The sequence below is a fragment of the Podarcis tiliguerta genome, assembly GCF_965153285.1.
Source record: "Podarcis tiliguerta genome assembly, chromosome: 5".
In the NCBI taxonomy this organism is placed as follows: Eukaryota; Metazoa; Chordata; class Lepidosauria; order Squamata; family Lacertidae; genus Podarcis; species Podarcis tiliguerta.
This window is the reverse complement of record NC_139538.1, coordinates 53396667-53408935: the sequence shown is the minus strand read 5'-3', so window position 1 is coordinate 53408935 and position 12269 is coordinate 53396667. Positions and strand designations below refer to the sequence as shown.

Genomic DNA, 12269 nt, shown 5'->3' with positions numbered 1-12269 from the left:
AGGAAGTCAATGTAACAATTTTGTTTTTCAAATGTACAAAGCGCTCCTTCCCCGACTTACCATGCTTTTACAGCTGGGCTTCTTAACTCCAAACCTTTGAGTAAGTCTCTCCGTAGTGAACTCTTCCCATTTCCCATCTATCTGACACTGTGCTTTGATTTCATACTTAACTTCACGTGTTTCCTTTAAACTGACAGGACTCCGTTCAGCAGTAAAAAAAGATATAATTGGATCTGCATGTTTGACTCTCTGAAATGACACAGAGTTAAATTGTTATTTGTCAGCGTCTGTGAGCTGAAGGTACTCAAAAACCTCCACCAAGAAAATCCTAATTCAAGGTACAGTGGTACCTCGGGTTACATTCGCTTCACGTTACATATGTTTCAGGTTACAGACTCCGTTAACCCAGAAATTTTACCTCGGGTTAAGAACTTTGCTTCAGGATGAGAACAGAAATCATGCTCCGGCGGCGCGGCAGCAGCAGGAGGCTCCATTAGCTAAAGTGGACCTTCAGGTTAAGAACAGTTTCGGGTTAAGAACAGACCTCCGGAACGAACTACGGTAAGTACGTAACCAGAGGTACCACTGTAGATCAATCTCTTTTTACCTAACTGGTCTTCCTAGCTCCCATTGTTTTTCCTTTGGGTATGTAAAAAATTAGTAGGTGCAAAGGCAAGCAAGGTGGCCACTCCCATTCCCTTGTGCATTTCATGTTGCATTTGCTGTATACAACTAGAGAGCAAGTGATGATGTCTTCATATTATCTGATTTGTTTACCTGCAACTGTACACCCCCCTGAACTCCAGTTCAAGGAAACTGTCATTCTGCGCATGTGGAATGGCTGTCTGAACTGTATACACCTCAACTAATCTGTGACTTGCATTTTCAAGTCGGAAGGAAGTTGGTTTGAGGAGAAAGCTTCCAACAGGAGCATTTCTCGAGAAGCTGCAGGATGCATATGAGTTGAAGCTAATGCCATGTGTACTTGACTTCAGACACCAGAGGTGGGAGTGCAATGGAGCTGGAATGGCAATATATACATACTCTTTGTCTTAGCTACACCTGCTGAACTGCTCAAGTCTACCTGACTATTAAAGGGGTAGGATCCCTATACTCCTTGGTCACCCTAATGGGGAGTTGCACAAGAGCACTTCTGCCCAGTTTTGCAAGTCAGCCTTAACACTATTTCCCTCCTCCTTATAGCAAAAAAATGCCAGTGACACAATCTTCCTTGTGGAAATTTATTGCTTTCAGGGTGTAGCCTAGTTCAATGTTTTATTCATCTCCCTAAAGATTGATGGTGGCCCAAGTTAGAGAGAATTACAGAAATGCTTTTCTTACCTGCATGTAAAAACTGTAGGCTGAAGCATCATGTTTTACTGCTTTTATCTCAAAGAAGAATCCATAAATGGAAATTATTTCTGAATGGTACCTTGGCTCCTGAAGTAACCAAGAGATTTTTTTTTTAATGCATTTTTATCTCAGTTATGTCAGCAAAAAGATCTGTAAGTATTGTGAGAGGGCCATTAAGAGAAGTCTGGATTCAACAGAGCAGCTGACCTAGTGACCTCTAAGGGGAAGGACCGTGGGAACATTGCAAAAGACTGAACAGTTGCCCATTGCTTGTGAGTTACTCTGTAGGTATGGACAAAATTCACCTTGCTAATTCTTGCCACAATTTTGCCTTCACATCCCCCCAGGTTCAGTCTGTATTTATTTATTTATTCAATTTATATACCACCCTTCCTCCTGAAAGACCCCAGGATGGCAAACACATCAACAATTGGAGGAAATGGTAAAAATGTTATAAGAACAGTTTAAAACGTTATTTTGGCCAGTGATTTCAGAGTTGGCAGCAACAGTATCTTTCAGCCAGTTTTAGCATATATATATTAAATCCTTTCTCTTTCTTTCTCTACCTGACTATTCATTCATATCCCTCCCATCGCCATGTAAGGTTATGTGAAATGTTTTGTCAGCAGACGGTCTCCTGCCCTCCACCCTGTGTAGAAATTCTTCACGTTTTAATAGTGACCTACCTGTGTAAGCACCAGACCAAATCTCACTGCCTGAGTGTTAAAGTCTCTCTGAAATACCATGTCACCACCATTCTCTAGCTGAAAGGAAAAGAAAACTTCATATAGAGTTCATGAGTTCAATTTTTTTCAGTACAACACAGGTCCCAATTCAGTGCTTTATGGACTCACCTAGTTTTTGGAGGAGGAAAACAAGAAAAAAAATATTCTGAATCCCAGAAGCCAGAACAGCAAGAGGGATCGCTGTGCAGCGAAAGCAGTGATCCCTCTTGCTGTTCTGGCTTCTGGGATAGCTGCGCAGCCTGCATTCACTCCATAAGACGCATACATATTTCCCCTTAATTTTTAGGAGGGAAAAAGTGAGTCTTATAGAGCAAAAAATACAGTACTAGGAAAATATACCAGAGAGGAAAACTGTGAAGTTAAAAAGAACTAAAATCCCCCCATTTGCTCAGTATAGTAAGCATACCAACTCACTGCATGGTAATGATCAGACAAGATCCTCGTCAGCCACGGCAGAGGAAGGAAGTTAATTTCCCAGAGTTCCTCCAGATGCCTGCCTTTGGGAAGAAGAGAGGAAAATGAATTATTATTAAATTTCTGGTAAACAGAAAACAAAAAAGAGATGTCACTGCACCTGCTGAGTCCGATATTATTGGTGATGCACTTGCAAGGCTTTGCAGGCACAACACTAAAAGCAGGAAAAGTTTTTGGAAAGGGGAGACGCAGCAAGAATGCAAAACGGAAGCCCAGGCATGTGATCTGGGATTTTAAGGCCACACCTTGTTGAAGAATATGAGCAGCTAAGAAGCTGTGAGGTCAACGCAGAGAGAGGAACTGATGAATTTGTCAGGAGAGAATGGGTTGCAGAAAGACAGAGAAAGGGGTGGCCCTGACCACATCATCCTGTGCCCCTTCAATGCATCAGCCTCATGGGAATGCAAACCCTCAACAGAAAACAGAATCCTACCCCTGGTATGAGGGATGCGGGTGGCGCTGTGGGTTAAACCACAGAGCCTAGGACTTGCTGATCAGAAGGTCGGTGGTTCGAATCCCCGCGACGGGGTGAGCTCCCGTTGCTCGGTCCCTGCTCCTGCCAACCTAGCAGTTCTAAAGCATGTCAAAGTGCGAATAGATAAATAGGTACCGCTCCGGCAGGAAGGTAAATGGCATTTCCATGCACTGCTCTGGTTCGCCAGAAGTGGCTTAGTCATGCTGGCCACATGACCCAGAAGCTGTACGCCAGCTCTTTTGGCCAATAAAACGAGATGAGCGCCGCAACCCCAGAGTTGGTCATGACTAGACCTAATGGTCCGGGGTCCCTTTATCTTTACCTTTACCCCTGATATAAATCTATCCTCTCCCATCCACCTGTCTAGCTATGGCACCACTCACTTAGTTCAATCACTACTTTGTCCAAGTTGACTCTCCTTTATACTTTCTGCACAGTGCCCCTTCCTGCTTTTGCTCAGCATTCCACCAAAATTAAAAACCATCAGATAAAGTTTTCTTTTTGACAACCATGCACAGATCCTCAGTTGTTTCAACAACCGGGATTTGCACACTTTGCAGGGGTGCCATTCTTCCTTCCCTGTGCTTCTGCAGGCCAGACACAAATGTCAAGAATCAGGTTTAACAACATTTGGCTGGGTTTTACATTAACCTGCTTTTTGAGATGCTCACAGCACAATGAGGAAGAAATTAATCTGGGCTCTTGTCTGTGCTACTGCTGCCGAAGAATGCAGTGCTGTTTGCGTATAGCAAAGTATGCATTTCAGTTTCATGGCCAGAAATGGCTTTGCATGATGTCATCACAGTCTATTCAGGCTGAAAGAAGTCAATGTAACATGGGCTTGCTATTGAAAGCAGCTATTGTTCCAAAACAAATGTACTGACAAAGTGGGTGAATCAAAAAGATTTCTTGTTAAATGTGGTTTCTTTTAAAGGGCGCATGACAATAAGCTTCCATTCTTCTTTCCCTCTCACATCGCAAAATGTACAAAAAGTGCCTTTCACGTAGTTGGTGCTGGATAAGCATTAAATAGTGAGAGGCATTACAACAGAAAGTAGAAACTTCAATGTCTGCACTTGGCTAATGCTTTTATTAGGACCAACCAACATGTCACAAAAATGTGGCAAGCCTTTGAGTTCTCCAAAACTCTCCAGGGATGGCGAGAGCCTTCTCCCATCCCTATCACCTGAACCAGAGCCTATCCACAACCTTATAAGTTGTGACGAATTGCTACGCGGCAGGTGAAACCCAAATGTCAAAAGCCAATCAGCCACGTGGGGAAAATTCCTGCTGTGCCCCTGTCCCAATGACAGACGACACACGACGGCATAACAAGGACAAGCGCACAAGTCCTAAAAGTAGGGAGAGGTGGGCCAATGTTCCGAATGCACACGCCGAAAGAGGAAGCTCTGGGTCACGTGCATGGGCATAAATAGGTCCCTCGAACCGTTTGGACTGCGTCCCATTGGCCAGATTGTACCCAGCTTCGAGGGACCTACCAACAGAGTGTTGTGGCTGTCCAATCGTACCCACCCACAACACAGGGTGTTGGTGTTCCAGGTCCCACCGCAGTACGTACCCTCTTTTAAGGGAGGACCCGATTTCTAGTATCATGGAATGTTGAATTGTTTCAAAAAAGAGATAGCTGCAATGGATTTTGCTGAAACGAATGGAGGAAACACATAAAGAAAATATGCATGGAATGTTTTGGATACATGGGTGGTCTCCAGTGCTACATCTACTCAGAGTAGACCCAATGTGCATGGCTAATTTAGTTTAATTAATTTCAGTAGGTCTACTCTAAGAAGACCTTAGTTAGAAATGACTCTCTATTTGGAGTTATATACATGCATATACTAGTAGTTTTGTGTCTGTGTGTTATATGCGTGCACACACGCACGCACACACATGCGCGCACACACACACACACACTCCTTGTGCATTTCCTCCAAGTATTTAAACCGTCTTATTGCAACTAAGCCCAAGTATGTGTAATGGAAGTAATCACATGCTCTTCCCCTGTAAACTCCTGCTTCCAGTTCCTTCCTCTGCTCCTTCCTATATCTCTATTTTAAGATTATAAGCCCCTTGGGGTAGAGACTTCTGAAACCTGTTATTTGCAAAGTGCCATATGCATATGTAATTTATATTAAAGAGGGCAGAGCAGACCTATGGAGTGGGGCACACAAAATTTGGGAGTGCATTTTGATTTGTGACAGTAGGTTTAGGTTCTAAAGAAAAAGTAAACTTACTTGAAGTGATGCCATGTAAACGGAGGGACTGAAAAATAGCTATGTATCGCTGTCCTACTTCCCTTTCCAGGAAGGCACATATCTTGGGTAAGCTAAAAACAAAACAATGGAGCAGAAAACTTTGTTTAAACCCGGCATGATTTCCTATCCAAGCTTAGTATTGCTACAGCTATTATTCATTTTCTACATGGAAAGCATCTGCAGACATTACAAGCGCAAATAGATTATTATGTGAGGTTTCTGTGCACATGTTGAAATGCCAAAATGTGTCACTGCAATGAATTATGCATGTGATTCTCATATGCAAGGCAAGTGAGATTCTACATGCATTTATTTCAGGCTTTGCCCAAGTCAAAACTGATTTCCTAGTATGAAAGATACCAATGGTAATGCAACAGTAAGAATTAACTCTGTACCATTTTTATATGTAACTGCGTATTTTTGTACTATTTTGTTTTAAGTGCCTGTTGTTGCTTCACCTGTTTTGTACACTGCTTAGAGATATTTTTTATATATTAAGTGGTAAGGAAATTAAGTAATAAATCAATCAATCGTTTCCCCAGGTAGGTTCTCCAAACATCTACCTTGATGTTATTCTTAATCAGGGCTCACTCTACCCTGTCTTCACCCCACCCTCGCCACAGACACAAACACACTAGCTTCCGTCATTTTTCCTCCCCCTGCCCTCTTTCCCACTGAGTCTGCAAAGAGATCAGAAGTTTTTATTCTGTTTTCAGCTAGCCACAGTTTAGCGTTACATTCACTCTGAGGTACAGTGGGCAATTGTAAGTGTGGTCTAATGAAATAAGCCAGCTTCATAAACCAATCTTTGAGGTTGGCTTGGTTCAGTAAATCATGGTTTGTCCTGGTTCAGACATAACAATAAACTGTGGTTAGTTAGAAATGGAAGGAAATGTGTCTGATCACACACACCGTGAAACATGAGGGGAGGTGTGCAAGCTCAAAGTTCACCTAGACAGGCTCATTTAATGATAAACCATAGTTTATTATTACGTCCTAATGTAGCCACCATTCAAGCATATGATTTTACAATTGGGGGTGGGTTTGTTTCTTTGTGTGTGTGTTTTTTGCACCTCAAAGTTTTATATGAGAGTGACATACAAAGAATAATTCACTAAAAAAACCCAACCCTCTGAAAGGTTATATGAAAGGTTTCTTAGAGGTTGTTTCAAAGGTTGACTGCATTATTAACAGCCGGAAATATCTAACCAACCATTTAGGTTATATAATGATTAATAGGAAATAGGAGCTGTGTGAGGCCAAATCCTTGCCAGGGAGGAGGAAGCCAGGAACACAGAGCTGGTAGACTAAACAAAAGGGTTCATTGATCTAAGTGGAGTCCTCAGGTAATATTTGATAAACAATCCAAATTTTTCCAAATGAGTGAAGCAAGCCAGTGTCATTGCTAGTTTTCTGTTTTGCTTTGTACTGATTTACACAAACTGGTCCAGGCTACCTTGTTTTTAAAAGTGCCTAGCATTAACCATTCCCAAGAATCCATCTTCATCTCCCTAGGGAAGTGTCAATTATAATGTTTCTGTCATTATGCTTTTTCTTATTCTACTGGGGAAGACATATAATAACCCTTGGTGGCAGAGGGAAATGCCATGCCAAACAAAACAAAACAAAAAAAAACCACCCCCAAATCCACATGCAGATTACAAAGGGGAGGGGAGGGAATCCTGAAGCTGGAAAATTTGGCTTACAAGGTGGCATGTCCTACCCCTTGAAATTTTTGAGTTTTGTCTTTGAACAGCTAATCCCCCTATGCTGTATCACAAGCATGTCTACTCAAAATTGAGTTCGATAGGACTTACTCCCATGAAATTCTGCACAGGCTTGCATCCTAAAGGCCCTTTGAGCCCATTGAACTAGTTCCACAGTTTGGATCCTGCCTAAATCTCTGCCCATTCCTGTTTATGGATCTTTGCTGGACATTTTTCTCACTACTGTATACTTCTTTTCATGGGTATTTCTTTGCCGAAGAACAAAGGTATGCCACAATAGACCCAACTCTAAATCACAGTCATTCATTAAGGAAGCTCTGAATGAAACGACTCCCCAAGCCCCACCTCCACTCCTGGCTTCTTTTTCAGCGTTCATTTGCAACAGTGCTCTCCCTAGATACTTTGAATACTTTATTTTTATAGATGCAAGGCAACCGGAAGTAAGTTCTCTGAAATCGAAGCAACCCACACCCTGCCTTTGAAAGGTCAGAGAAGAATCAGATGTCTGTTGCTGCAGTTCACTTCAAAAGGCAGAAAGGAACTGCAAAGTGGTTTTTTCCTCCGCTTTACACAATAGATCACTTTCAGCGACTTTACACAGAAAACAGCTGTTTTCCCAGCACATTATATTTGAGCTGAATGCACTGCTTAAACACACAGGGATATTCACATTCTAATTATTGGAAGGCACTCTCTTGAGTAAGCATATTTGAACTAAGCATATTTTTATATGAACTATTTGAACTAAGCATATTTTAAAAGGCTTATTTGCCTTCTAGAATACCGCTGTGCCTCTATTCGCCATTATCTTGCAGTGTCCAAAAGTTTGTTCAAACACTCAAAAAGTTAAGGAATGCTTGAGCGCTGAAATACAGCTTTATAGTGTTATTTCAGTTTATTTCAGGAATTTCCATCCCACTCTTCAGGTAAACAGACTGCTCCGAGCAAGTAACAGGGTAAAATATTTAAACAATATTAAGTACATTTGTTTGGCACCTCACTTTCCATCTGTGACTGAACCAAGTTCACATTCACCAAGCAAGCTTCCCTTAACCTCTGCAGAACCCTACCTCTCCCCCCTGAAATTTATCCCTAGGAATTGGGGGATATTTGGGAATGGGTTATGGCATGAGTGTCTATCGATTGTGTGTTTGTTTGTGTGTGTGTGTGTGGTGGGGAGTTAGCAAAAATCACCCCCCTTACATGAAGGGAGGAGCAAGGGAGGAGCCCAGCCACAGAAAGCAGCTTAAAACTCATATGGTTGGAGCTGAGTGGTTAGTGTCAGAATAGGACTTTTGTGGGGGGGGGGGCAGCTATCAAAGTCCCATTCAGTCATGAAGCTCACCAGCTGACCTTGGGCCAGTCACTATCTCTCAGTCTAACCTACCCCCACAGGGTTGTTGCAAGGATAAATTGAGGTGGTTAACCAAGTACACCACCTTGAGCTTCCTAGAGGAACGTATAAATACAACAAACAAACAGATTTATACAATTATGAACTGTTTGGAGAAACCCAAACCTTAAGCTCCCTTTGGCTGGTGGAATTAGCTTTATGGTTCTTTGGACAATGGCCAATAACTGGGAACTGGCAGCCGTGTAGAGATTCTCCTACAGCTGCATGGGTAAAATGTATGAGGAGTGGCTTGAAACTAGCTCAAAGCTACCTCATTTCTGGTGCAGCTGCTGAACAATGCTAAGCTTTGTGCATCTGCTCCTTTTGTTGTTCTTTTCTGGAAAGGCATGTGCCAGCTCAAGGGATTCCCCTTGATTTGATTCAGCAATCCTCTTTAGCAGACTATTTTTGTGCAAACTGAAAACTGTGCTTGGAACATTTGCACCTGTTAAATTATAATAAATAAACACCACTGTGCAGATCGTAGGATTTGCTCCCTTAAAAAAAAAAAAAGATATAAAATGGTCACACTTACTAACTTGCTGGATTGGGCTTTCCAGACCTACTATATATTGACTGAAATCCAAAAGAGAGATAAGCACACTTTCAGCCCAAGAAACCAATGTGCTAAAGCATGCAAAACTTGTGTTCAACTGCAGCCATCAGATGCAAGTAAGTCCCACTGAAATCAACAGGACTTACTTTCCAATAATATGTTTAGGATTGGGGAACTATAATTGTTATGTACTGAGTTGAATAGGCTCCAAAAGGCAGCAGTCTGATTGGTGCTAGAGCAATAGGATTCAGAATGCAGCGGTCTGATTGGTCCTAGAACAATAGGATTCAGAATGCAGCAGTCTGATTGGTCCTAGAACAATAGGATTCAGAATGCAGCAGTCTGATTGGTCCACAGGAGCCACCCAATCCAGCTCCAGGTGGAAGTGAATCTGCAACCTGATTGGCCTACAGGTGAATCCTGGAATTAGCCAATCACGTGGGTCCCATTGTGTAAGTAATGTATATAAAGCAGACATTCTGGAGGAACTTCCATTCCTCCTCACTACTATGAGCTGAATAAAGAGCATGAAATCCACACTCAACTCCAAGTATATTTCAATAAGTGTCCCTGTTTCAACACACCCTATTGGTTTGATTCCCATTCATCATGTGTAAAGGGGTCTCACTGAAAACTGGATAACCAACAGCGGACTTCAAGTTCCAGTGTGTTGTATTGCTTAATGCACCAGATGCAGCAGGCTCCTTTTCTGTTTCCAGATGCCCTAGATAGCAGCAGGTTACATAAAGTAATCTTCAACTAAATAAATACAGATGTGTAAATGACAAAACATTTTAAACTAAAGGGAACTTAAGTGGGAGTGTTAGAACAGATTTAGTGCAAACTGGGGGCGTAGCTAGTTAACTCTGCAACTCCTGACTGCAAAATCATTGGAAAAACAGAATGCTTCAGCACAGAGGATGTTGCAAAGCGATGCATGTTACTTTAAATGTGAACTGCGTAGTTGCAATCTGGCATCGCGCTAAGCTTGCACATGTGTGCATCGTAAACTTTCTCATTTTCCACTAGGTTTTCATATAAAAAGTACTTCTTGGGTAAGACTAGTAAATACTGATTCACCCACAACTCATTTCCTATCTCCTGGTGAAACGAGAGAGAGAGAGAGAGAGAGAGAGAGAGAGGAGAAGAGAAGAGAGGTTGATTCCAAGCGGGGAGCTCCATTTTGAGCCAAACAGTATTTTCTTTATACTGATACATGACTCATAGGAAAGAATGTCTTATGGGAATAGTAGCAACAACAACAAAACAGCAATGTCAAGAAGATCTGTTTGAGGACAGCGGGAAGAACGAAGATAATGAAAAGCATTTTCATGTGAGAGGCTTGAAATCCATTTGTTGCTTATTATTTCAGTCTAAAAGGTGAATGTGGGGCCTACCTCGGCCGGTGTATTGGTTCTCCTGACTGACCCCCTCCTCTCTTTCTCCTCCAAAACCGCCTTCTGCGCCCTCAAAGCAGTTTACAAAATATGTGATTGAATCCCACGCAAAAACAGTGGCGCCTGGAAGTGCTTAATGTCATCAGCTGCAGGCATTCTCTGGGTTTTTCCAGATGACCTATTTATTGAGCATTCATCCTCGTTCACCTGGACAAAGTGTATGTGGTGGTCCAATTGTATATGGTCTTTGATGAGCATTTGTTCTGAATTGTTTGTGCATATGTCTTCCTGTTCATGCCACACTTTTCAGTGCATTTCCTCATCACTTTCCTAACCAGAGGAAATCTTTTTAAGTGGATTTGTTAGGCTAGGGCAACAGAGTGTTTTCATCCACTCTAAGGGTGTGCACATAGAACATTTTATTCTAAAATCAAAGGAGACTAAGCTCTTGGGGTTTTTTTTCTAGGTAAGCCACACACAATTTAGGGCTATTGCTTACTTTTTGCCCCTGAAAAGCACTTCTTGGGAAACTGGTTTCATACAAAATAATAAAAGCTCATTGCAGATTGATTCTGCATTATCGGTGTATTTGAAGACAGAGGTAGGCAGTAGGGTAATGTGTGTATCCACACCTGTCCAATGAAATTGTGGGTGGGTGTATACTATGATGCAATCACCACTTCCTTCTTCATTCACCTGAGGTATGCTCAGTGATGGGAAGGTGGGTAATCTCACCAAGAGGAGGATTTTCAAATACGTATCCCAGAAAACACACCAACCCTTGTGGATGGCAGCATCTAGAATTAATCTAGAATGAAAGCAGCATGATGAACATGAGCATAGATGATGCCAGATTGAGCAAAACTACATTTCCGTGCTACAAACAGATTGGTACCTACACAGCCTAATTATGCAAACCTAAACTTCTGGTACATGCTTGAATCCCTCCTGCAAAATACTGGCTGTTGAGAGGAGCCCTCAAACTCTCTAGTGCTGAAGATTTGTATTTTTATATTTTGGGGTTTATCCCCTCATACGTGTGTGTGTTTAATGCTGTTTCTTTACCATGTTGGAGGACAGTGTCAGCAGCTGAAGACTTTCTGCTCCGTGAGCGATTTTGCTTTTACACTTTATAGAAATTTTAAAATATGTACAGTTGATATGCGAAGGTGTGTAGAGTAGGGATTTTAAAAATACATTTAATTACCTGCTAAAATATGTGAGGACGGTATCGTAAGATGGAATTATCTGAATTTTGGGGTTCTGTTGTAGGAAGACCCAGCATAGTGCAGTTCGCAGGAGATGAAATTCATTGAAAGTAAATAACCTGCAAGGCAAAACAAAATCTTTATGAACTACCAGTTTGTATGGTGTCTCTATTTGTCTAAACAAATAGTTACATCATTATTTTTAAGTGTAGATATTAAGTGTAAGTTATTTTCCTCAGATAACTATATTTTCCTGTTTTGCTTATTTTTAAGAACTGGATACAACCGCTTCAAGTTAGTTTAATTTACTTTAGCGCATTGATCAGCATGTCATCAGGCGTATTTTTAAACTGCAGTTCCACACAGAACACTTGACATGACATGTAAGTCACAAGTCCCCAAAATGGCAAAAACAACCATTTCAGTAGTATTGAAAGACACAAATGCTCAGTTTTTCATGGGTACATTTCAGATTTCTGTTGGGGCCGGGACAAGATGTAGCAAAGTCAAAAGTCCCAAGCAAACCTTGGCTACATTCAAAGTTAAATTGTGAAACATCAGTACAATATTAATATTAAAGGTGCCCTTGCAGAATGAGATATCGTCTGAAACAAAGACAGTGTGTGTCCTGTCACTGTCACTGCAGAGGCACTGTTTTTTCTCAGGC

The 12269-nt window shown here is 41.6% G+C and overlaps 1 protein-coding gene across 1 annotated transcript in view; it reads right to left on the bottom strand.

The window, feature by feature from the left end:
* Nucleotides 1–12269, bottom strand: part of BTBD16 (BTB domain containing 16) — a 28455-nt gene that overhangs the window by 279 nt on the left and 15907 nt on the right. The window contains exons 11-16 of the mRNA XM_083439680.1: nucleotides 11602–11721; nucleotides 5301–5392; nucleotides 2514–2596; nucleotides 2040–2117; nucleotides 1342–1440; nucleotides 61–249 (exon numbers count right to left, since the gene is read on the bottom strand). Of these exons, the coding sequence (XP_083295806.1) occupies nucleotides 61–249; nucleotides 1342–1440; nucleotides 2040–2117; nucleotides 2514–2596; nucleotides 5301–5392; nucleotides 11602–11721 (661 nt within the window). The remainder of the gene's footprint in view (nucleotides 1–60; nucleotides 250–1341; nucleotides 1441–2039; nucleotides 2118–2513; nucleotides 2597–5300; nucleotides 5393–11601; nucleotides 11722–12269) is intronic.